We start from the raw sequence: 25,612 nt of genomic DNA on the forward strand, positions 1-25,612 counted from the left end.
CCACTTTTATTACTATATTATAGGAATCCACTTAACTGGGTGATTTTTCAAACATCTCAAACAAATGTTAAATTGAATTCCAAGGCCAGAAACCCTAAAAGGAAAAAATGGATCTAGAAAAAAATCAATCTCATAATAGGACCAGAATCCTGGCACCAAAGGAATGGGGGAAAATAACTACATAAAGAATATGTCAATGAACTCATGTTTTAAAAGATAAAATTCAGTAGAGATCATTGTAAAGTCCTATGCTTCAATTTTAAAGAAACATCTATCTATTCTAGAAATATGTGATATGTGACATCAGGCTGAAACATATCCCACATGTAAAAGACCAAAAGGGACCCAACAAACAGTATGATGTGGCTTCCAAAACACAAATGTGACTGTAGGGTAAGCGAGTAGAATTACAGAGTCTAGAACAAAGGAAACCATAGCACCATTTTTACTCCATGTTGGTCAAACTTTATCTGGAGTAACTGTTCAGTTCTGAGCGTGATATTTGAAGAGGGACATCAACAAAGGATAGCTTGTCCAAAGGAGAACAAGTAGAAAAGTGAGATTTTAAAGAATGGTTGAAAAATCTATGTAGGATATTTAACATAAAAGAAGAAAATAGTGTATACGTGATGATAACAGTAATACTCACTAAAATATACTGAGTACGTACTCTTGTGCCAGGTACTACGCTGTGCCTTGACAGTGGTTGTTTATAAATCTCTAGAAGGCCATCTTGTGGAAGAAGAATGGACATATTCTGGGTAACCTCATAGCATGGAATTAGGCAAAATGAATGGAAGGCATTAGAGGGGTGTTGATTCACCTCCACATAAGGTAGGACTTTAGGTTAGTTTACTTTGGAAGGAAGAAGGAGCCACCTGACCACAGACAGGTTTAAGCAGAAGGTGAATTACCAAAGAACACCTGCCAAAGACACTGTAGAGAGTATTTATATATTGCTTTAGAGGAAAAAGTCTCCACTGATCCTTTGTCCAGATTCCCCCCTGCTAAGAGAGAGGCTTGGCTGTGGAGAATCAGCTGTCAGCAACTTAGCTTGACTAGAGTAGGCATGCTATGTATGCAAGACATGAACTTTTCAAACATATATTTTATTTGGCCTCAGCTTCTGGGGTGAGGGAGAGGGGAGGGAGGATGGCCACTCTCTGGTGGGGAATAAGGAGGTTGAATAAAGGGCCCCAGGTCTTGCATGGTCTACAAAAGCTCTATGGCAGGATCCAAAGTTCTTGGAAGATTGATTCTCCTCCTAAGCTAGGCATCTTCCTTCATGATGAAGACTTCATTTATTACTCATATGATTCCAAACCAAGTACTTCTCAGCAAAAGAAATTGTTGCAGTTGAACAATGAACTTAACAAAGCTTTCACTCAGGCTATACCTTAATTCTAGAAAGTCTTTCTCTCACTCCTGACTGCCCCTAGCCAACCAAGCTTCTTTCCTCTGAATATGATGCTAAAATCCCACCTCGAGGATTAGCCAACCAAGTTGATTAATAAAACTTAGTTTCCCCATTTCCACTCTCATTCCTCTAGTGATCTTAAATAACTCCTTTATCCTATGGATTGTGCCAACATAATAACTCTTTATGTATAAAGTAATGCAACAGAGAACAATTTAAAATGACTTCTCTGTTGAAGATAGTGCTTTCAAACTTTGATTTCTATAATGTTACTAACTTCATTCACAGAATTTTTCAAAAGTTGGGCCTCACTCCAAAAAAACTTTATTGGTGGAAATGACAAAGAGCAAAGTACACAAAGAATTCCTGGAGTTTCTTACCAAGCAAATGGGCAGGGAGGCATCCAGTTGGACTGATACGGGAAGGGTAGGCATCCATCAACTTTGCCCTCACATAAGCGTGAAGTTGTTCATATAATGGTTTAATCTGAAAAGCTCAGGAAGAGAGTTTAAGACCAAGAATAGCCTATTTCCAATCCCCAACACTAAAAATAGGAGCTTCTTTAGACAAGTAGAATTTCCCTAAGTTCTAATTTCTTCTCCTCTGAAATATTCTGGAGAGTTTGAAAGCATTCATTCTTCCCAGATATCGATGATGACTAGTTCCACTGCATAAAGCAATTAACACACCTGGAGGGATACAGATCCCAAAAGGAAGGCAGATGCAAAAAAACATTCATTTCTAAGATGCTATCTACTTCCTTCATTTTTAAACTGAGGTATCATTTACATATAAAATTCAACCATTTTAAAATATATAGTTTCGTGAGTTTTAATAAAAGTATACTGTTGGACAACCATCACTACCGCTTGGTTTTAGAACATTTCCAACATTCCCCAAAGTTTCCTTGCACCCATTTGCAGTCAACTCCATTCCCACCCCCAGCCCCAGCTGATCACTGAACTGATTTCTTTCTCTATCGTTTTGCCTATTCTGCACATTTCATATAAATGAAACCATACAATATGTGACCTTTCATGTCTGGCTTCCTTCACTTGGCTTAATGTTTTTTAGGTTAATCCATGTTGTTGCATGTATCAGTGTTCATTCCTTTTTATTACTGAGTAGCATTTCATTGTATGAATACATCAGAGTTTGCTTCATTTAGTATCTTAAGGATAAAATTCACCAGTTGAAGGATGACTAGGTTGTCTGCAGTTTGGGGCTATTATGAGTAATATCTCTATAAACATTCATGCATAAGTCTTTGTATGGCTATATGTTTTCATTTCTTTCACATAGATCGCTAAGAGTGAAACACCTTAGTCATATGGTAAGTATGTGCTTAACTTTTTAAGAAAATGCCAAACCATTTTCCAAAATGGCTGTACCATTTTACATTTCTGTCCGTAGCACTTAGTACTGTCAGTCTTTTTTTTTTTTTTTTTTTTCTTATTTTGGCTGTGCCGGGTCTTAGTTGTGGCACGCGGGATCTTGAGTTGCGGCATGCAGACTCCTAAGTGTGGCATGCATGCAGGATCTAGTTCCCCGACCAGGGATCGAACCCCGGCCCCCTGCATTGGGAGCGCAGAGTCTTACCCACTGGACCACCAGGGAAGTCCCTGTTAGTCTGTTTTAATCACAGCCATTCTGGTGGGAATGTAGTGGGCTTTTTTTTTTAATTGAAGTATAGTTGATTTACACTGTTGTGTTAGTTTCAGGTGTACAGCAAAGTGATTCAGTTGTGTGTGTGTGTGTGTGTATATATATGTATATACATGCACATATACATACATATATTATTTTTCAGATTCTTTTCCATTATAGGTTATTATAAGATATTGAATATAGTTCCCTGTGCTATACAGTAGAACCTTGTTGTTTATCTATTTTATATATAGTAGTGTGTATCTGTTAATCTCAAACTCTTAATTTATCCCTCCCCCGCTTGCCCTCTGGTAACCGTAAGTTTGTTTTCTATGTCTGTGAGTCTGTTTCTGTTTTGTAGATAAGTTCATTTGTGTCATCTTTTTAGATTCCACGTATAAGTGATACCATATGATATTTGTCTTTCTCTGTCTGACTTCACTTAGTATGATAATCTCTAGGTCCATCCATGTTGCTGCAAATGGCATTATTTCATTCATTTTTATGCCTGAGTAATATTCCATTGTGTATATATATATATATATACCACATCTTCTTTGTCCATTCATCTGTCAATGGACACAGGCTGCTTCCATGTCTTGGGTATTGTAAGCAGTGCTGCTGTGAACATTGGGGTGCGTGTATCCTTTCAAATCAGTGTTTTCCTCTTTTCTGGATATATGCCCAGGAGTGGGAGCGCTGGATCATGTGGTAACTCTGTTTGTGGTGGTTCTTAATCATGGTTTTAATGTGCATTTCCCTAATAACGTTTTATTTGCTTATTTGCCATTTGTGTAATTTCTTTGATGATGTACTTACTCACATCTCTTGCCCATTTCTTTTTCGGGGGGGTTGTTTGTCCTACTTCCGGTTTTGATAGCTCTGCCCAGCTATGGCTGTGACAGAACAGCTTCACATAAGAAGCTGGAAGGCATGGGGATGTGGGGGTCAAAATGAAGGAAGAGCGAGACATTGAGAGGTGTCTATGGGGCACTTCTAATAGGACTCTCCCTTCCCTAGAACATCTTCCTTAGCCAAAGATAAGGAAACAACAGTATCAAGTGTCCTGAGGAAGGAAGCAAAGCCTGCGGCTCTGCTAACAAAGGAAGACAGCACAGGCCCCACCTAGCTCCTGAAACCCATGCCTTCTTACAATGTAAAAGACTGCTCCTTCCTATAGTCTTTCCTTCTCATAATCTTCCTGTTGGTAATTGCTGCTCAATGGCTAAAAGGGAGAGAAGAGCAGAGCAATTCCGATCATCTGCAGCAGTTGCCCTGTGATTCTTTACAATCTTGCCAGGCTCTGATATTCCATAACTCTGGGCCTGGGAACGACCAGCCAGTGTGTTAAGAACAAGCCAGAATGCTTTTGGTCCCTGTCTCTTCTTCCTGCATGCTGCCCTACGTCTGTCTCTGCAGACAGTTCCTTGTTACCTCTGCAAAGGTACGTTCCACATCTCTGATCAACTGGTCGCGGCTGTAGTCATAGTCACCTGCCCCCGTCACTTCATAATCCCCTCTCCAATAGTCCCCATAGTCCTCATAATCTGCTTTTAAAAAGAAGAAAAATGAGAACATCTGGAAAGAAAGAGATAAAGCACAATATACATAGAATAGCTTTCCTGGGAGGTTAAAAACTCCAAAAACCTGTCACATTTTTATTGCCCTTCTAAATATCAACTCAAAGGGATGCAAATAAATAATAACACTAGCTAATGTGTCCAAATTTTAATTCATTATCTCATCTACTAAGCACAAAAACTCTACAAGACAGACAGTATTATAATCCCCGTGGTGCAGGGTAACAGCCTGCTCTTGGCCGGTTAAACGATTCGTCCAAGGTCACACAACTGGTGAGGGGCAGAGGCGCACTCCAAGTCTCCTAACCCCAGGTCTCTACTCTCTCCATAGGTCAATTTGCATCCTTAGCTTTAAAACGTGTGACTGGATCTTTAGATTCTCATTTTGCTCAGGGCCTTATATTTTCAAATCTAACCCAACTCATCTTGGACACGGCCACAGTGGGCCTGTGTTTGCTGGCAAATTGTACGTATGCTTCATGTAGTGTCTTGTTATCAGGAAATGCAAGCTTGTGTCAGGGTAATAGTTAATAAAGTTTGTAAATGTATTTTAGCAACTTTTATTTTTACATGCACGTTGGCAATGGATGATCAGGAAGATGAGGAGACAAGTAAATATTTGGATGGAAGGATGCGGCGATGGGCTCCTGTCTCCAGCTTGCCTGTGGCTTGAGAACATGAGTTTAAGTGGTAGTGAAAGACATTTAGAAAGAACAGATGAAAAATGTTTTTCCTTCCTCAACCCCAGAGCATAAATTAATTCATAATGCCATGGCTTCGGCTCATTATTCAGGCTGGAGGGTAAGTTAAGAGATATGGAAGTTCCTCACCATGTTAAGATTTTGATGACCACGTGATTTGAGTTATAATTACAACTACAGAGAATAGTAGGTTTGCAGCCTAAACTACTCTGATTTGTTTCGTTCTGGGATACCACTCTGACGTAAACACACAAATGACCTTTGAGAAAGAACTGTGGCCAGATGGGAGTTTAGGGGAGAGACGGTGTCTCTGACTCTCATCCTTTCTGGTAAATAGAATCGATCAATCCCCCAGACTACCTCAGGAACCCTCGGGGGCCTGAGCCCTTCCCAGACAACTGATTTGTTTGAGGCCAGGTAACTTAGTCTCACTCTTGAGCCCTTTCAACTGTACAATGTCAGTTCACCTTTCCTTACTCCCTGGTGGTCTCCTCTTTGAGACACATAACCTAATTGTTCAGCAGGTGACTGTTAAATTAGGAATACCCCTTAGATCAAAGGGCAGGCTTGGTGATTCACGAGAAATAGCCCCGAAGCCCTGCAGAGAGCTTCAGAACCGCCACAGCCCAGCAAACTCACTGTTGGCTCTGGCCATCTCGTTTTCCAGGACCACATACTCTTCATATAATGGCCTCAGCTGCTTGCCGACCTCAGCCCTCCAGCCTTCCCAAGCCCAGAGTCTCCGATTGTAGTCTTTGCTGTTTTCCATTATGTCATCCAAACCTATTATCGCAAAGTACCCAAAGGGAAATAAACATGCATTTGTAAAGTTTTTATTTGTAAAGACTTATATGAAATTTAAAGAATTAAAAGGCTGGCAGACATCAAGGTCATAAAGTTGTTCAATGAAATCTCATGATTCGTTCATTTCCTCACCCTTATTATAGTTTCAAAAGATTTCTGCAGAGAAAATAAACCACTGAGATCATTGAACTATTAATTTCATTAGATTACTTGAGTGTGACAAAATTCCCAGTGCAGTTTTGTTAAAACTTAAAAGAGCATCTGTGTGCTGAAACACACACATTTGGAATCTTCCCCTCTTTAGATGATCCATCTGAAAGGCACAATGTCGTCATCTAATGTTAATCTCATTTTTAAAGCTTGGAATAAAAAAGGAAATTTTATAATCACTGCTCAAAATTAATAGCCCACCTGGTTCAAGTACTAAGCACTCCTGTGTATTTGGGTCCAAAACTTTCCCACTACTGTAGATGGTGCTCATTGTACTTAGAATTGCGTTCAACTGCAAATTAAAGATAATAAACAATGTTAAAAGCGGAAGATGTACAAAAGAGAATGCTAATGTAGAGATGTCCTTTCAACCATGTGATTTTTTTCTGCCTCAAAATACAGCAGTTCACATCTTCTTGGCTAAGTATCTTCTTTCATGTAGGGTTGGAACACCTCAGTTAAATTTTCCCACCGTCGACTAGCACAGACGGGCCTTATAAGCACATGATAAATATATGTGGAGTGACTAAAAAAACAAAACAGAACAGATCTACCAAAATCCCAAGAATGTTTCTCACCCACACACGCACAGAGCAGTGCATTTCTTATTCCATTCAGCCTTCACTGAGTGCACATTTATTGAACATCTGCTATGTCCTACACTCTGACAATTATGACATGAACAAGTCACTGGTCCTCAAGGACCCCACAATCATGCGACAGTGAGACAATCATGAAACCAATGGTTACATAATAGAGTGACAGGTACTATAACTGTGGCCAAAAAGTGATGTGGCAGCATGGGGGGTGTGTGGATAAATTAATAACCTGGAGATTCAGGAATGGCTTCAAAGAGGGGGCACAATAGAGCTGTGTCTTGGAAGAGAGGTAGGAATTGGTCAAGTAGAGAAGGGAAGTAGAGGACAGAGCTTACAAGACAGAAGAAGGTTGAGAAAGACAAGGCATTTTCAGGGAGTGGTGACATGAGAGAGAAAACTGGGGTAGTGGTGTTGATTGAGGGGCATGGAGGATGGGAGAATAGAGAGGGAAGTAGGGGCAGATCATGAGCAGCCTTCTATGCCTTACTGAAGAGTTTAACTTTTACCCTGTAGGTAAAGGAGCATAAAGGTAATAGAGTAAAGCAGTGCTACTCAAAGTGTGGTCCATGGACCAGTGCAAGTCAGCAAATAGTTTGTTTCTCGTCTATGAGAAGCACAGGAATTGAGAGAATAAATGTTTATAAACTTTTAAAAACGATTTGATATTTCCATGACAGCTAAGCATGTGATCAATGAAATTAACCAAGCACTGATCTGCAATGGATTGGAAATAAAGAAAGATAGGGAAGAAGGGAGGGAGGAAGGAAGAAAGGAAAGAAGGAAGGAAGGAAGGAAGGGAGGGAGGGAGGGAGGGACTGGTTCTCTCCCATAGATGATTTAAGAATCACTGGATGAACGGCCCTGTTTCCCCTTCTCCTATTTCTCTCTTCCGTTATTCCTTCACTCTACTACAAGAGCCGTTATCCTAAAACATGAAACAGATCTCATGCCTAAAACTTCAACAAGATCCCACAGTCCAAAGGAATAAACCCAAGCCCCTTACCACGGCACAAAACCCCTCCTGCTCTCTTTCTCTACCTGCTTTTTCCATCTCCCCTCCTTCCTCTCCATTGAATTCATGCATCCTTGAGTCTCCCCTCCTCCCAAACACTTCAAGCTCTTCTTACACGCATTTCAGTGATTTTTAATCCTGGCTGCACATCAGAATTATCTGGGGATCTTTTAAAAATACAATGTCCAGTTTCCACCTAGACTAGACCAAGCTCTAGATTGTAACAGAGCAACGGGCAAGATGGAGTCCTTGTGGAAAAGATGGGGCAGGGCGAAATGGATAAAATAAAGTGGATTAATAACTATTTGAATAATGGGCCCCAAAGAATGCAGAATAATAAACAACAGCTTGTAGGAAGACACAGGCCACATGGTTTGACCTTTGTCCCTATCGTGCATTTTTCTTTTTATAGATGCAGATAAGAACACAGTACCAGAGGGCAAGCAGCTGAGAAAGACTTTGATGTTAAATAGGCAAATCTTTTAGATAAAAATATTTCAATAGATCAAATCAAGGGTCTGTAAATTATGATTTGCAGACCGAATGCTGTCTGCTGCCTGTTTTTGTAAAGTTTTATTGGAACACAGCCATGCCCATTTGTTTCTGTGTTAGCTGCGGCTGATTTCCCGCAACAAGAGCAGACCGACTCAGTGGGACAGAGACAGTATGGCCCACTAACCTAAAATATCTACTATCGTTCCCTTTACAGAAAGAAAGTTTGCGGACTCCTGGGCTAGAGAGATAGGATGAGAGATTTTTATTTTAACAGGGGTGAATATAGGCTTTCTTGAATTTAGACAAACTATCTACATAAGAATAGAATTTTCAAAGGTATCATTTTTGGAGCAACATTGGTGGAAGAGATTTGGAGACTTTCTTGACAGTGATGTTGAGATGAATCAACCATGGAATTTGACTGTCAAAAAACCAAAGCAAGCGAACAGGAGCCTAATGTAATCCTGGGCTGTCTTAGTAGATGTAAAGCACAGGAGGCAGGATGTCGTACCCCTGCTCACCTCCAGGCAGACCCAAACCCACTCAGAGGGCTGTGTTCAGTCCAAGGATACTGACAAAATGAAGCCAGCAACTAGGACTGGTTAGGGAACTTGAAACCATCGTATAAGGAAAAATGGACAGAGTGAAGGATGTTTAGCCTAGAGAAGAAAAGACTCAACTAGTTAAAAAAAAAATTACCTGCCTTCCTTTATTTAAAGACCATTATGGGAGAGAGCAATTTGGCTCGAGAAGGCAGTACAAAGTGGAGGAAAAGCACTTTATGCTCAATGGAAGGAGTATCTTCCCATCAGTTAGAGGGACCCACATACTGCTCTTGGAAAGAAGTGAGTCGCCCATCTTGGAAAGAAGTGAGTCGCCTATCCCTGAAGCAGTTTGAGCTGGGGTGGTTTAGCCACTTGTTAAAGAAGTTGCAGAGGAGAGTCAAGAATCAAAGGGGTGGGGGAGGATCAGACGACACGCAGGGCTTCTCAAGCTTAGCGCCATTGACGCTTTGGACCAGACGACTCTTGTCTTTGGGGGCTTCCTTGCGCCTTGTAGAGTGTTTAGCAGCATTCCTACCCGCTAGATGCCAACAGCACCCCTCAACAGTTGTAAAAACCAAAAATGTCTCCAGATATTGTCAAATGTCCCTGGCGGGCAAAATCACTCCCGGTTGAGAAGCACGGACATGGACTAAGTGCCTGGTCCTCAGGAAGGTGACCTCTGTCACTGTGTCCATATACACCACAGCGCCCTTAGAATCGTGCTTTAACAATGTGTCCCAACATGCCAGTGTCCTACTTCACTCTCAAAGGATACCGGTTTGGATGATAAGTTACGTGGCCACCCTACCGAGGCACAGAGCTCTTTCTATTGTGAGCATTGCTATCTTGGCAGATAAAGGCAGCAGCCAGGGGTGATATTAATGTTTAAGATTTCCCCAATATTTCAACCCTTGGGGTCAATGCTAGCATGTCACATACTCGTTTGCTCTTGTCTGCTGAGAGCACTGAGGTCCCACTCTGCTGAAGGACCTGCAATTGACGCTTGAGTGTGAGATTCCGAATTTCTTCTAGTGGATAACTTTTGGCAATCCTGGATTGTTCTTCATAAAAGGCAGACCATTTGGCCCCGGCTGCATTCTGAAACGACAAAAAAAAAAAAATAATAATAATAATAATAACGTTGAAGTTAGAATGGCACTGCTCGAATAGATAGAACAGAAGATACAGTCCAAAGAGCATCTGGTGGAACATTTAATATTTCCTGAGTGATTTAATTCTCTACTTTGCTGAAGGTCAAAGTTTAGGTTAAGAGTGACCAAGCCACACTTGGTCACACTCTCTTTCTGACCTAGTGCTTAGTTTTCCCAAGGGTCCTGTCCCCAGAACCGGAAGTGAATTCTCACAGATGATTCATGTTGTGAGGCCCTGGAAGGTATGGTCTTAGCACTTGTGACGTGGGCGAGTTGGTCAAGGATTCAAGGATGAGCGCTCTAAAGGGAGAGTCCAGCAGAGCTCAGAGCGGACTTCCTGGGCATACAGCTCCTCATGGGGATGAGAACCGTAAGAAATGAGAACCAGTTTACAGGAAGCTCCATGGTGCCATGATTTACCAGAGATTCTGATCTTAAAGTATGATCCCCAGTCAAGGTTGCCCAGAACATGGCCATTTGGTAGCTGTGGTGATTTTCTACCAGCAAAAGAAACCAATAAGCAGGTGATGATGCCAGGATTCACTTGCCCCCCCATCTTGACCATCAGTAAGCAAGTGGACTTCTCCAGACTTATCCAATGCAGTCTTCTCTCAGCACACAAGCTCATTTCCATTTATCAAAGACTGAAATGAGCAACTATTTTGTACATTGTACTTCTCCAGACCCTATAAAAGAGGTAGCATATGAGGCAAGTAAGAACTCCATTCCTTGAGTCAGACACTTCTGACTAGCTATTGTGACCCTGAGCAAATTACTTAGCCTCTCTGAGTCATGTTACCTTACTCAGAAAATGAGAGTAATAATAGTAGAACTTACCTCAAAGGGTTGCTGTAAAGGCGAGAAAATTTAACAAGTAATATAATGCCTATCAAAGTGCCTGATATATCCCAAGCATTTAAAAATCATAGCTACTTTATCACTTACAGGGAAAAAAGTCCTTGTCCTTAAGTGGCTGACAGTTTTATCAAACAGATAAGATACGCATCGTGAATGTTTCACTACTGAAACAAGAGCATATGATAATGTACAAACTATGAGTGGGGCTAAGCAGTTCCTGTTACAGGGACCAGATTTGGCAAGCCCTCCTGGAGGAGGTGGAACTTAAGACAGACCTTAAAGTAGGTAGGAGATAGATGGGTGTAGAGTACTTTGCAAAATAATTTACCTCATTTGGTCTTCTTAACAACCCCCCACGAGATAGAAAATTATTCTATTTCCATTTTTCCTATGTGTAGAAAGGGGCTAAGAGAAATAAAAAGTGGAGCTGGTAACTAAATGCCGGCATCTGAATCCTGGATCCTGTGGTGGGCAGACACTAAGATGGCTCCTGTGATCCCTCCTTCCTGCTGGTGCACCCTTGTGTGTCCCCCTCCCCTTGAGGGTGAGCAGGACCTGTGCCTCACTTCTAACTGGGAGAATATAGCAAAAGTGACAGGGTATACATGTTTATGTTCCATAAGGTTGCCATTTTTATCTTGCCAGAAGACTCTCCCTTGCTGATTTTGATGCAGCAAGATGCCATGTTGTGAACTATCCTATGGATAGGGCCACATGGGGAGGAATTGAAGATGGCCTCTGACTGACATCCTAAGGACCTCAGTTCAGCAACATATGAGGATCTAAATGCTACCACTAACCACATTAGCTTGGAAGTGGATTCATCCCCAGTTGAGCTGCAGATGAGACCACAGCTCTAGCCGGGACCTTGATTGTAAGCTTATGAGACTCAGAAGCAGATCCAGCTAAGGTGTGCCTGGAGTCCCGCCCCACAGGAACTGTGAGATAACAAGTGTGTGTTGTTTTAAGCTACTACGCTTGTAGTAATCTCTTACTCAATAGATAACTAGCACAGATTCCAAAGCAGGACTCCAGACATGACTGCACTCTCTAGGCCAAGGAATTTTACTTTTATCCTGTAAATACTAGGGAGTCACTTAGGGGTTGCAAGCAGGTGTGTGACATGATGAAAGTGGTGCAGGAAAGGGACAACAACGGATCAGACAAGAGATGAAGGGAATAGTTGCAGTGAAATGGAAAAAGATTTCTCTCTTTATTGAGCACACACAACCCCTCAGGAACTACTTCTCAGTTAATCTTCACAAACAACGTTGTGAGGTAGTTGTGATTGTCTCCACTTCACAAATGAGGGAAATGAGGCACAGAGCAGGTAAGTAACTTTGCCTAGGTCACACAGCTAGCAACTGGAAGAAACAGGGTGCCAACCCAGAAATGTTTACCTCCAAAGCTAATGCTCTTAACCACTGGCTATAGATTCGACATATTCTGTTCTTGTCTCTAACATGCCCGAATGAGAGGGAGTGAGCTATGGAAAGAGGAGTTCGGTCTACAGCACAAATTCATTCATGCAACCCACCACTCACCTCTCAGTCCCTATCCTTTTTCATCCAATCCGGAATGACTGACAGCAAAATTTCTAGTAAAACTTTGATCCCAAATTAAGGCAATTCTTTTCTTTTCAATCTACTTTGGAAACAGCTCATTATTCCCAAAAGGCCCCAATCTTAAAATATTTTTAAAAAATTATACTGCATGTGGGAACTTTGAAGATATCTGTTTTATTTTATTTATCGCTACCATATACAAGTGTTATACTTTATATCACAAAAAAATTACTTTATGTTGCCTTGAATTTTGGCCCCTGAGGACACACTGTTCCATCCCAAGCTGTTCTTTTTAATATTGCTTACAATCTATTCCATATTCATGCTATAAGGCTCCCAAGCCTACATAAAACTGACAGCTTAGAAGTTATACAGAGAATCAAAGTCAGTTCATACATACCAACCAAGTAACATAGACAGTGCTTGAGAGCTATATGTCATTTTTGGATTTGAATGATGAACGAATTGAAGCATATACAGTAACCTACATAGTTACAGGGTTCAAAAGGAACCATTACAAATCAAATAAGTGGCATCCCATACTGCCTCCGTGCAAAGGCAGGAGAGCGGCAACTAACACAGCAAAAGTTTCCACAGCCATTGATGGGGGTTTGGGGTCAAGACACACATTACTCAGTACAATCACAGGAAGTTAGAACCCTCTCTGACTTCCTACGTATAACTACAGTGGATACCATATTCTCATCCTACAAGAGATCCTTTGTAATTTCAAGGACTGAAGATGTAAAATCCTAAATTATATTTTAAAACACTCCAAAAGATATCCTGCTCTTTTTGGCCCTAATGATATGCAAGTTAAATATGATTTCATTATGCTTTTAAATGTTTTCATATGAGCTTCGTCTTAAGCCATAGGTCTGTGGTCTCTAACCAAATTATGATAGTTTTATCTAAACAATTAAAATGCTTTTGTGATAAGTTGTTTGAAATGAAAACAATTAAAATCTCATTTTCTTTTTTTCTATAGCTCACTATCAACTCCTAAACCACTTCTTCCCCTGTAGGTATGAGAGTTCCCTGAAGACAGAAGATGAAAAACTGAACGGAACCTTAGCATCCAAACAGTGACTTGGAGCCCAACAGGCTCCCAGGGAACCCTCCACGCTCAGGTCCCATATGCTGGTCCAGTTTCCATATATAGCTCTCAAAACCACATCAGATTCAAAGATGAAAACTGCCTTGGTTACTTTTCAAATATGCCCAGATACTTGCATATTTTTAAAACAGCTTATTCTATTCAAGGAAGTAGGTAATCTAAATTACAACAATATTGTTTTGCCATGAGAATCAAAAATTTATTTTTTCTTTTTTCAGATGGGAGGAAGGGGTATGGCTGAATTTTATCTCATAGGGAAAAAGAAAAATCCACTCACACCTGAAACTGGGTCCTGCCAGAAAGTGGCCCACTAGATATATATTTGAGATATTTCATAATAAAAATATAATGTAGTATAAGTAACATAGCAACTATCACGAAAACCTCTACTCAGATTTTTTAAACGTTGACACTTTGCAATAGTTGCTTGAGACATATTTATTTAGTGGTTAGAATCAATAATACCATATTATATACTCAAAAGTTCCTAAGAGAGTAGATCTTAAATGTTCTCACTACAAAAAAGAAATGGTAGGACTTCGCTGGTGGCACGGTGGTTAAGAATCCACCTGCCAATGCAGGGGACACGGGTTCAATCCCTGGTCCAGGAAGATCCCACATGCCGCGGAGCAACTAAGCCCACGTGCCACAACTACTGAGCCTGCACTCTAGAGCCCGTGAGCCACAACTACTGAGCCCACGTGCCACAACTACTGAAGCCTGCATGTCTAGAGCCCATGCTCCGCAACAAGACAAGCCACCACAATGAGCCCGCACACTGCAACGATGAGTAGCCCCCGCTCGCCACAACTAGAGAAAGCCCTCACGGCAACGAAGACACAACACAGCCAAAAATTAATTAATTAATTTTAAAAACCCCACATATTCTTAGAAGTGGAATTGATGGGTTAAAGCAATTTTCAACTCCTGTAGATATTGTTAAATCTTGGTAAATCCGATTTTATGTCAACTCGGTGTTTCATTATTAATATAATGTTATCCCTCTAATTATTAGTGAGGTTAAACATATATATGAGGTATATAAATATATATATATATTCAAATTTCCTCCTCTATGCATTTGCTGCTCATATCTTTTCCCTATTTTTCTAGTGAATTTCTGTCTTTTTTAACACTTAGTAAAATTTCTTTATAGATTCTGACTGTTAATCTTTTGTTAATTATATGTATCACAAATGTTTTCTCAAGCTCTGCTTCTTGTCCTGTGTGTGTCTGTGTGTGTAGGTTTATGATGTCTTTTAGTGCACAGAAGTTTCTTTCTAATCCTAATGCAACTGATTTGCTCTGTCTTTTCCTTTATAGATTGATCCTTTTGTCTCTTATTTAATAAATCATTCTGAAACAAAAGTCATTTAATAAACCATTCCTGGGCTTCCCTAGTGGCACAGTGGTTAAGAATCCACCTGCCCTCTCGGACTTCAGACTATACCACAAAGCTACAGTAATCAAGACAGTATGGTACTGGCACAAAAACAGAAATATAGACCAATGGAACAGGATAGAAAGCCCAGAGATAAACTCACACACATATGGTCACCTTATCTTTGATAAAGGAGGCAAGAATATACAATGGAGAAAAGACAGACTCTTCAGTAAGTGGTGCTGGGAAAACTGGACAGGTACATGTAAAAGAATGAAATTAGAACACTCCCTAACACCATACACAAAAATAAACTCAAAATGGATTAAAGACCTAAATGTTAAGGCCAGACACTATAAAACTCTTAGAGGAAAACATAGGCAGAACACTCTATGACATAAATCACAGCAAGATCCTTTTTGACCCACCTCCTAGAGAAATGGAAATAAAAACAAAAATAAACAAATGGGACCTAATGAAACTTAAAAGCTTTTGCACAGCAAAGGAAACCATAAACAAGACGGAAAGACAACCCTCAGAATGGGAGAAAATATTTGCAAATGAAGCAACTGACAAAGGATTAATATCCAAAATTTACAAGTAGCTCATGCAGCTCAATATCAAAAAAACAAACAACCCAATCCAAACATGGGCAGAAGACCTAAACAGACATTTCTCCACAGAAGATATACAGACTGCCAACAAACACATGAAAGAATGCTCAACATCATTAATCATTAGAGAAATGCAGATCAAAACTACAATGAGATATCATCTCACACCGGTCAGAATGGCCATCATCAAAAAATCTAGAAACAATAAATGCTGGAGAGGGTGTGGAGAAAAAGGAACACTCTTGCAGTGTTGGTGGGAATGTAAATTGATACAGCCACTATGGAGAACAGTATGGAGGTTCCTTAAAAAACTAAAAATAGAACTACCATACGACTCAGCTATCCCACTACTGGGCATATACCCTGAGAAAACCATAATTCAAAAAGAGTCATGTACCACAATGTTCATTGCAGCTCTACTTACAATAGCCAGGACATGGAAGCAACCTAAGTGTCCATCAACAGATGAATGGATAAAGAAGATGTGGCACAGATATACAATGGAATATTACTCAGCCATAAAAAGAAATAAAATTGAGTTATTTGTAGTGAGGTGGATGGACCTAGAGTCTGTCATACAGAGTGAAGTAAGTCAGAAAGAGGAAAACAAATACCATATGCTAACACATACATATGGAATCTAAAAAACAAACAAACAAAAATGGTCATGAAGAACCTAGGGGCAAGATGGGAATAAAGACGCAGACCTACTGGAGAATGGACTTGAGGATATGGGGAGGGGGAAGGGTAAGCTGGGACAAAGTGAGAGAGTGGCATGGACATATATACACTACCAAACGTAAAATAGATAGCTAGTGGGAAGCAGCCACATAGCACAGGGAGATCAGCTCGGTGCTTTGTGCCCACCTAGAGGGGTGGGATAGGGAGGGTGGGAGGGAGGAAGACACAAGAGGGAAGAGATATGGGGATATATGCATATGTATAACTGATTCACTTTGTTATAAAGCAGAAACTAACACACCATTGTTATACTCCAATAAAGTTGTTAAAAAAATAAAAAAAAAAAAAAGAATCCGTCTGCCAATGCAGGGGACACGGGTTCAAGCCCTGGTCTGGGAAGATCCCACACGCCATAGAGCAACTAAGTCTGTGCACCACAACTACTCAGCCTGCACTCTAGAGCCCATGAGCCACAACTGCTGAGGCTGCGCACCACAACTACTGAAGCCCGTGCACCTAGAGCCCGTGCTCTGCAACAAGAGAAGCCATCGCAATGAGAAGCCTGCGCTCCCCAATGAAGAGTAGCCCCCGCTCGCCACAACTAGAGAAAGCCCATGCGCAGCAACGAAGACCCAGTGCAGCCAACAATAAATGATAATAAATAAAAATAAATATAAAAAAGAAATCGCATCTATAAAAAAAAATAATAAACCATGTCCAACCAAGAGTCACCTATATATCCTTATAAAAGTTTGTCTTACTTTTCCTATTTAATTTTTAGTCTATCTTAAATTTATTTGTATCTGTTACATAAAGTAGGAATGCCTTGAGCTTTGGCTCATAAAAGGGTCCCTACAGATTTTTAAATTTGCTTCTTTTTTCCAGAGCTCTAGGAACCTGAACAAGTTTTTTGTTAATATCTTGGCTCAATATTCCTGCACCCTGCTAGTAGTGTAAATTCATTTTCCACACCTATTAAAAAAATTCACAAGTGAAACCTGATTTTGATCAGGTCTCTAGATCAGGACTCTGCCCACCATTTGTTTTTGTAAATAAAGTTTTATTGCAACATATTCACACCCATTTATGGGCTGTCTATGGCTGCTTTTGTGCTACAATGGCAGAGTTGACTGGTCTACAATGGCAGAGTTGAATAGAGGCTCACAAAGCCTGAAATATTTACTACCTGGCCTTTTATGGAAAAAGTGTGCTGACCTCTGCCCCGGATCTATACATTTACAGAAAACACAGGGGTCAAAAGAGCATGTTAAGCAATATTATAGGGACATAATCAGCAAATCCAGAAAGTGGGAGTTTCTATAGGACTAACAGTTCAGTACTTCTGCGAATAAATTGCAAAACAAAACAAACAGAAAAATGATGGAGGGACTCTATAGGCTAAAAAAGACCTAAAGTACATCTGCTAAAATGATCAAGAGAGGACCTTGTTAGATCCTGATTCAAACAAACCAGCTGAAATTTTTTTAAATGAGACATTAGGGTACATTTGAATACTGACTAGATATTTGATGGTATTGAGGAATTATTATCATGTTTTTGACATGGTACTGTTATTAAGGTTGTTTTAAAAATTCTTACTTTGAGAGCTAGAAGGTGAAATATTTACACGTAACATATAGTTATATGATGTTGGGGATTTCCTTCAAAATAATCCAATAAACATGGGGTTGGGTAGAAAAATAAAACAAGATTGGCCAAAGTGTTGACAATTGCTGAAGCTGGGTGATGGGTATAAGGAGATTCAACATACTAGTCCTTCTTTTATGTGTTTGACAATTTTTACAATGAAAAGTTTAAAAAAAAATCCATACAATGGAATACTATTTGGCAATAAAATGGAACCAAGTAATGATACATGCTACGGCATGCAAAGTGAAAGAAGCCAGTCACGAAAGACCACCTAGTGTATAATTCCATTTATATGACATGTCCAGAATAGGCAGATCTATAGAGACAGAAAGTAGATCAGTGGTTGCTTAGAGCTGGGGACGGGGGAGGAAGAATGATTACTAATGGGCGCGTAGTTTCTTTTGGGATGATGGAAATGTTCTAAAATGAGATGGTGATGACAGTTGTACAATTCTGCAAATATACTAAAAAGCATTGAATTGTAGACTTTAAATTGGTGAATTTTATGGTGCATAATTGTATCTCAACAAAGCTGTTGTTAAAAGCCCTCAATAGTAAAAGCAAAGAAAAAAAACCCCACCTTATTCCCTAGCTCCTATAACTGGCTCTGAAACACCCATGGAACCGCTCCAAACCAAAGGATTTAGCCAAAATTAAATGAATTCTCTTTTGCCCAGTTACCTGGCACACACTAAGAAGCAGCGGCAGTTCCCGACCACCAGGCCGCTTTCCCTGGGTGTAGCTCGTGGCTGCCTGGTGTCCTGTCAGAGTGCTTAGATCAGTGAGTAACTGTGTCAAATTTGGATGGAATTAAACATGTCATTTTGAGTTGCTCAAGTTCAGTTTCACCAAATTACATCACTCAACTGGGACATCATCAAGTTTTCATGACAAAGAAAAACTAGTATGAACAGGCCTCCAATGCACTTGACTCATGTTAATCCTCCACATGTGGAACTTATTCATTCACCAGTTATCCACTGAAAAATCTTGGCTGGGCCCATCCACCCTCTTATGTTTCAAGAGACAAAAAATAAGTGACTTGCCCAAGGTATCACAGCCAGCTCAGGAGAGTCAAGATAGCATCAGATTCCCTGAATTCCATTGTATTTGCATCACACTGACTTTTCCCAACCCCTGTACCTGGGTGTAGGTACTTGTATGTGTTGGGGAGTGTGGGACAGATTCATTGGAGACAGGGTTGGCGTCTACATTCTTTCCTTGGGTACAGAATAGCAGTTTAAAATGACCCTTCTCTGGGTTCACTGTGCCCCCAGCCCTAAAGACAGCGGAAAAGGTTTAGGAAGCAGGTGTGCCCAAGGACTCTAAGGGCCCACACCACCCAAAGGGTAAGTGTGGGCCTCCTGCGCTCTCTTTACAACTTCTGATAACTCAACAAGAAATATTTATGAAGTGTTTTTGGAGACCGCCAGGGCTCCAACAGGGCAGTCTTCAACACGCCCTTCAGCTGCATGCACAGGAATTTGGGGCAGCTGTAGTAGTTACTGTCAAATACTGGAACAGTGAACCAGGATGCCCCTGCCAGTGACGGGATCCTTTTGCTCTCTTCCAGGGATAAAAAAATTGTCCAGGGACCTCCTATGTTGCTAGAGAGCTTCCGATTTTGCAAAAAAAAAGAAAAGAAAGAAAAAGAAAAAAGAAATCCTTTTGACTGACAAAGGACTCTTTCAAAAATAAAACCAACAATAAACTTACAAAGGGGCAATGCAAAAAAGTAATGTCATTTTACTGAGAAGAGAATTACAGTTTAATTGGTGAATGTTCGACCTCAAACATGAGAACAGTATTTGCTCTAAAGCAAGTATTTGGTAATTAATTTTCAGTGAATTTCTGAACTCTATGGAAACCTGTTTTGAACCAAGCTTTTTTCCTTATCTCTGTCTGATGGGCCTCTCCTAAGCAGGGAGATTTGGGGACACTATACTGATCAAGTTTTGGTGCCTTCTATTATTTTAAGCTATAGTCTCATGACTTGATCTGAGAATCGCCATACTGGGTCAGATTGATTGGCTGACAAGCCCAATATTCTGACTCTGAAAGTTATGCCAAGGGATAATTAGGAAATGGCAGATTGCCGTCAATAATGTCACCCTGCTAGGATATGAACAGACACATGTCATACAGCCCAAATTTCTCTTCCTGTATTACTTATCTATTGCTACAATAATACTACATAACAAACAACCAAAAAATCTCAATGTCATGTGTTCATTGTTTACGTGCCTAGAATCACTGAGGGTTACCAGGCAGCTCTGCTGATCTTGGCTGGATTTGCTTACAACTCTGGGGGATTGGTTTCAGACGGGACAACTATTCCACACATTCCCTCACTCTTTAGCTGGCCAACCCAGGCATGTTCTCATAGCAAAGCCAAAGGTGCAAAGAACAAGCCCCACTGTTCAAGTCCATTCCAAGCCTCTACTTGCATCACATCTGCTAACAGCCCATTGGTCAAAGTAAGTCACATGGCGAAGGACACGATCACATCACCTTCAGTGGGATGGCACTGCAAAGTGACATAACCTTGGGTGTTGATATAGGGAAAAATAAAGAACTGGGTCCATAAATGCACTTAACCATACTTCCTTACCCACAGTGGGTCTACAGTCCTTACATTCACTTAAATACTACGAAAACCGACTTACAGTTTTCAATGTCTCACTGTTTTAGATTAAAGAATGGCCTAGTTTTACAAGTCTCACCAGTTTTACCACCTGTAATGTAAACAGCACCTCCTCCTATTTATTGTAAATTTCTCTCTTTTGAGCTTTCAAAGGCACCATCTTTCTAGTCTGAAGAGAGTTGGCCGATACAACTGGGAACACTCCATCCTTTCTTGTTCCCTCTCAGACTCAGTTTTTTTTTTTCTTTTTGAGTCAGGCTTTGGAGAGCTAACTCTGCTTTCTCTTCTAACTCTCTCTGATCGCCCTAAATCACTCCAGTGGCTCTTGGGGAACACGCTCCGTTTCTCCAGTTCTTTCTATGGATAGCCACCGGCAGCAGATCATATCTCAGTCTCCTGCTCATTTCGTGCCTCTTGTACCACCAGCTGCAGTGCCCATTTCATCAGGGGATCTCAATATATGTGATAAGAGAACAGAAGAGCTATTGCTCTCCCTGTGCGTTGCCCCCTCCCCAGGTAAATCCACACAGGTGCACTAACGCGCCCTTCACCATTGCTGGAGGAAGGACATATTGGGCCCCCTGCTTGCTTCTTGCATTCAGATATTTTCACTTTTCTTTAAAGGGCCCCATACTGTCTGCAGTCTGACCACACTTTGTGGATTTGTGCCCTTTCATTTCTGGCCTTTCCTCTAATCAACAAGTGCAATTCAAAAATGACAGCACTTAAGATCCAGACGTGAATTCAACAAACATCACTACATCTGGGTGTACAACATGCCCTTCTCAGCAAGCGGGCCCTCAACAGAACTGTTACATGTCTCTTGAGCAGTTATAACTCCCTTTCACATTCACAGCAATGATATCGTATTGTTCTCCCAGGCTCACAAGCATTGAGCACTATTTTGGTGGTTCTGTGTATTAACTGTCGTCCCAGCAACCCTATGAGGCAAATATGAGTGTTACGCTGTTTTTCACAGGCAGAAAAACTAAGGCGGAGAAAGGTTCATTAACTAGCTCACGTTCACCCAGGTAGAAAGTGGTGGAGCCAGGGTTTAGACCTCAGCAGTCTGACTCCAGACCTCTTAGGCATGATGCCGGTCGAACTTCACCACCACCTGCGGACCATTCGGCTAAGAATGAAAACAGAACCTTTTTTTTTTTTTTTAGATTCCATATATACAGTGTTAGCATACCGTATTTGTTTTTCTCTTTCTGGAGGGTGGAAGGGAGACGCAAGAGGGAGGAGATATGGGGATATATGTACAGGTATAGCTGATTCACTTTGTTATAAAGCAGAAACTAACACACCATTGTAAAGCAATTATACTCCAATAAAGATGTTTAAAAAAAAAGAGCATGAAAACAAATGCACAATGCACTTCAGGTACCTCCAACAGAGATCAAATAAAAAGTGAGAAAAAAAGCAACAGTGAAGAGGTGAAGAGAGGTAAGACCAAACTATGAGACAAGAAAAATGCTCTCCTATGACAACACTGGGCTGTCAAAATCTCCTGGATCTCTTCAAGCTTTAGAAAACTAGGGGGAAAAAATCTCCTGAGGAATTCAGATGAGGCAGCAGGTCTCAGATTGGATCTGTCCAGAGAGCAGCAGTAATTTAATTTACATGCAACCGACTATTTGAAAAAAGAAGCTTCTGAGCTACATTTTTGAAAGAATGTATTGCTGTACAAGTGTCATAAAAACTTTTCTTAAATAATGTCACTCCATTTTCAGCACTGCTTTGGGATCTGTGAGGGAAGAAATCCCCTAAATCCTTGCACTTGTCAAACAAAACATCTTGCTTTCCCAGAGCATTCTGAGATCTGTCAGAATTGGTTTGATTATGGTTTTTCTCGGAGGGTTCCGTGGATCCCGTATGCTCTGGAAGTCCCTCGGAGCTCCGAGACCATTAAGGAAGGAATTCCCAAGTCCAGCCTCACCCGACCCCTGGTAATCTTAATTACTGGCTAGCTCTTTCACTAAGCCTCCAGTTGCATTTTTCTCAGTTAATAGATCATTTGTAGAGAGTCTTTAGACATTCCTGTTGACATTGTAGGCTTGGGAAAATTATTAACTCAATAACTTATGGCATTTCTATGAACTGCTTTGAAAGCCTGACTATGATGAGAATTATGGTGGCAACTTTCTAAAGCATGTTCACTGGTTTCCAAGAATCTGGACTGAGACCAGTGAATTATTTTGTTAACAATTTTCCAAATGAACCAAAGGTCAATTGTTCGGCATCTGGGACTCCAGAATCAGAAATACTGAGGCAAACATCCAACCTCACAGCTCGGAGCATTTCTTTGATTTCCCTTTTCAGTTTCCTGGGCAGTAAGCTGATTTTTAAGAAGCAACTGATATCCTTATGCAGCTATAGGAGAGAACTCACCATCTTTTGGACATTCTCATCGGTAATATTGGTGTTATAATTCCAAGAAGCAAGTGAACTTTGATAAGACAGGTCTTCAGCTTCACGGTCAAACTTCTGCAAAAATGTCTTGGCCCGTTCCTCAGTGGCGGATTGAGCAGCCGTTACAGCAACAAGGCTGAGAAGGAGCCAGAAAGAGCCTGACATCTTGCTCTGTGCGCCAAGATCCCATCCACTGAACAACTTCCCTAGAGTAAAACCTCCTCATGAGATTTTCTCTCTCATCAGCCTTTGAACTTGGGTTGGGCACTGAGCAGGAAGATAAAAAAAAAAAAAAAAAAAAAAAAGGAAGAAGAAGAAAAAACAGTAAACAATCTGCTGAACCAACACAAAATTCATCCTGGAGAGGACAGATATGTAAACAGATTTTAGAATGATTTCTTAAAGTAAATCAAATAAACAAATGTTATTCATTAATCCCAGAGAATCATAGCTCTCAAATTTTATGGCCAAATCAAAACTTGTCCATTTGCTTAGTATGTTCCTTAAAATCTGTTAAGGATACACTGAAGGTGTTATGATTTTACAGTGACCAACGAACTCTAGAATTAGGGGTCACGGGGGTAATGTTGGGACTTACACGTTTTAGAGACAATTCCATTAAGTCACTTCTCTCTCCTTCCTTTTTATTTTACACTCATATTCACAGAAACTCTATTTGGGTAACATTTTCCCTTCCTAAATAAACAATTTTGCCCTTGTCTCTATAGAATTCATTTTTTTCTGATAAATTTTAATTTCCAGGGCCAATTTTTAAAATTATGAGACCACCCTCCACTCCACAAGTTAACTCTCCTGATTTAACTTGGAAAAACTTTAAAAGGCTCCTTTTCTCTTCCTCAGATGATCATGCTAAACACTGGTTCTATGACTAACTTCACAGTGGGCCTCCATCCCTTTCACTTACCTGTTCAAAGCTTGGTCAAGGTCACAAGGAAATCAGAATGCCACCACATGGTATGAAATTCAGCGAGTGTCCATCTCAAGTTCTGGTCACCCATAGCCATGTATCATTGCATAGAATTCAAAGAGACTTTAGTGGTTATCCTGTAGAATCTCAGGAGCTGGACCACTGTCCTCATTCCCAGGGTGTAGGTATGAGTGTCATAGGTACAAGAGAGGAGCCACTTTAAATGGCAGGGCTCATGGGCCTGCTTGACTGTGATTATGAAACCTTCACACAGGGAAAACATTTCTTTACCCAAAAAACAAGTCTTCCAGGTCCAGGTGAAATGGCAGTAACCAAGCCTTTAAAAAAAGTTTCCACTACTTCTCCTTATTCCAAAGTTGTACATGTTATTGTAGAAGAGGAAAAAAATAATAAGTAACTGTTTAAAGTGCTTTGCATTAGAATATCTCATTGAAGCATTACAACAAACCTAGAGGCAAATAGTTTTATCATCATTGTACAGATTATGAAACTGAGGTGCAGAGAACTTAAATAAATGACCAAACCTTACTCAGCCAGGAAGTGGTAGAGCCAGGATACGAATGCATGCAGTTTGAATCTAGAGTACAGGCCTTTAAGTTGCTGTCAATAGTCTAAGAGCAATGATGGAGGTGTAGATAAAGAGCAGCACAGGGACATGGGCCTTTGGTGACGATGATGGATTTGGTTCCGCTACATCAAAAAGAGGTGGATTCTGGGACTTCCCTGGTGGTCCCGTGGTTAAGAATCTGCCTTCCAATGCAGGGGACGCAGGTTCGATCCCTGGTCCGATCGCTGGTTGGGGAACTAAGATCCCACATGCCACGAGGCAGCAAAGCCCGCAGGTTCTAGAGCCCACGTGCCACAACTACAGGGCCCTCGCGCCACAACTAGAGAGCCTGCATACCACAATGAAAGATCTCATGTGCCACAACTAAGATCTGATGCAGCCAAATAAATAAATATTAAAAAAAGAGGTGGATTCTTACTACCCTTGGTATGAATCAAAAGACATGATCCTTCTAAGAAATAAAGTAATTGACACATTTAAGCAATTATGATCAAGAAGGTTAAAAGAAAGTGAGCTGAGGGGATCAGTGCAGTTTCAGTCAGGCTCCTTCCACATTCAAGGAAGCTGAGATCCACTCGCTTTCACAGGCATTAAGAGAAAAACTGGTCAAGAGAAAAGGGGGCAGTGTGTGGGGCTCTGAACCAAGAGGTGGAATGTTACTTTAATAAAAGCTGAAACACAACTCTACTCAGGTTGCTTCCTGAATGAAGCTCTTGGGTTCAGGAAAAAAATGGGAGTAGTCCAACTTCAATACACTGAGGCAGGAAATCAGATTAACGTGATCAAATTGAAATAGGGAAAGCAGGATATGAAATCTGAAAGTTAAAACAGATGAACAAGGAGCCTGAGATAACAGTGAGGCAGGAGAAATCTAGAAGCCAAGAAATTTTGAGGAGCAGGAGAATTTTGTCACAATAATCCTGTAGGAAAACTAGCTCACAATGGCCAACTGCAAGCGATGACTGAATTATTGGAAGTTTTGTTGACTTTCCACTGAGAAGATGCTGAT

The 25,612-nt window shown here is 40.7% G+C and overlaps 1 protein-coding gene across 1 annotated transcript; it reads right to left on the minus strand.

Annotated features, from left to right (window-relative positions):
• Nucleotides 1–1,797: 1,797 nt before the first annotated feature.
• Nucleotides 1,798–24,445, minus strand: LOC309979028 (angiotensin-converting enzyme 2-like; the record flags this gene model as incomplete). Its single annotated transcript, XM_082865843.1, has 6 exons — nt 23,066–24,445; nt 9,950–10,108; nt 6,561–6,651; nt 5,985–6,128; nt 4,499–4,611; nt 1,798–1,903 (listed from the first exon to the last, which is right to left on the minus strand). Coding segments are annotated over exons 1-6 (799 nt in total), but the record flags the coding sequence as incomplete, so codon positions are not given.
• Between the last annotated feature and the right edge of the window lie 1,167 nt (nt 24,446–25,612).

Source organism: Leucopleurus acutus, assembly GCF_964270905.1.
Source record: "Leucopleurus acutus genome assembly, contig: HAP1_SCAFFOLD_971, whole genome shotgun sequence".
NCBI classification, from domain to species: Eukaryota; Metazoa; Chordata; class Mammalia; order Artiodactyla; family Delphinidae; genus Leucopleurus; species Leucopleurus acutus.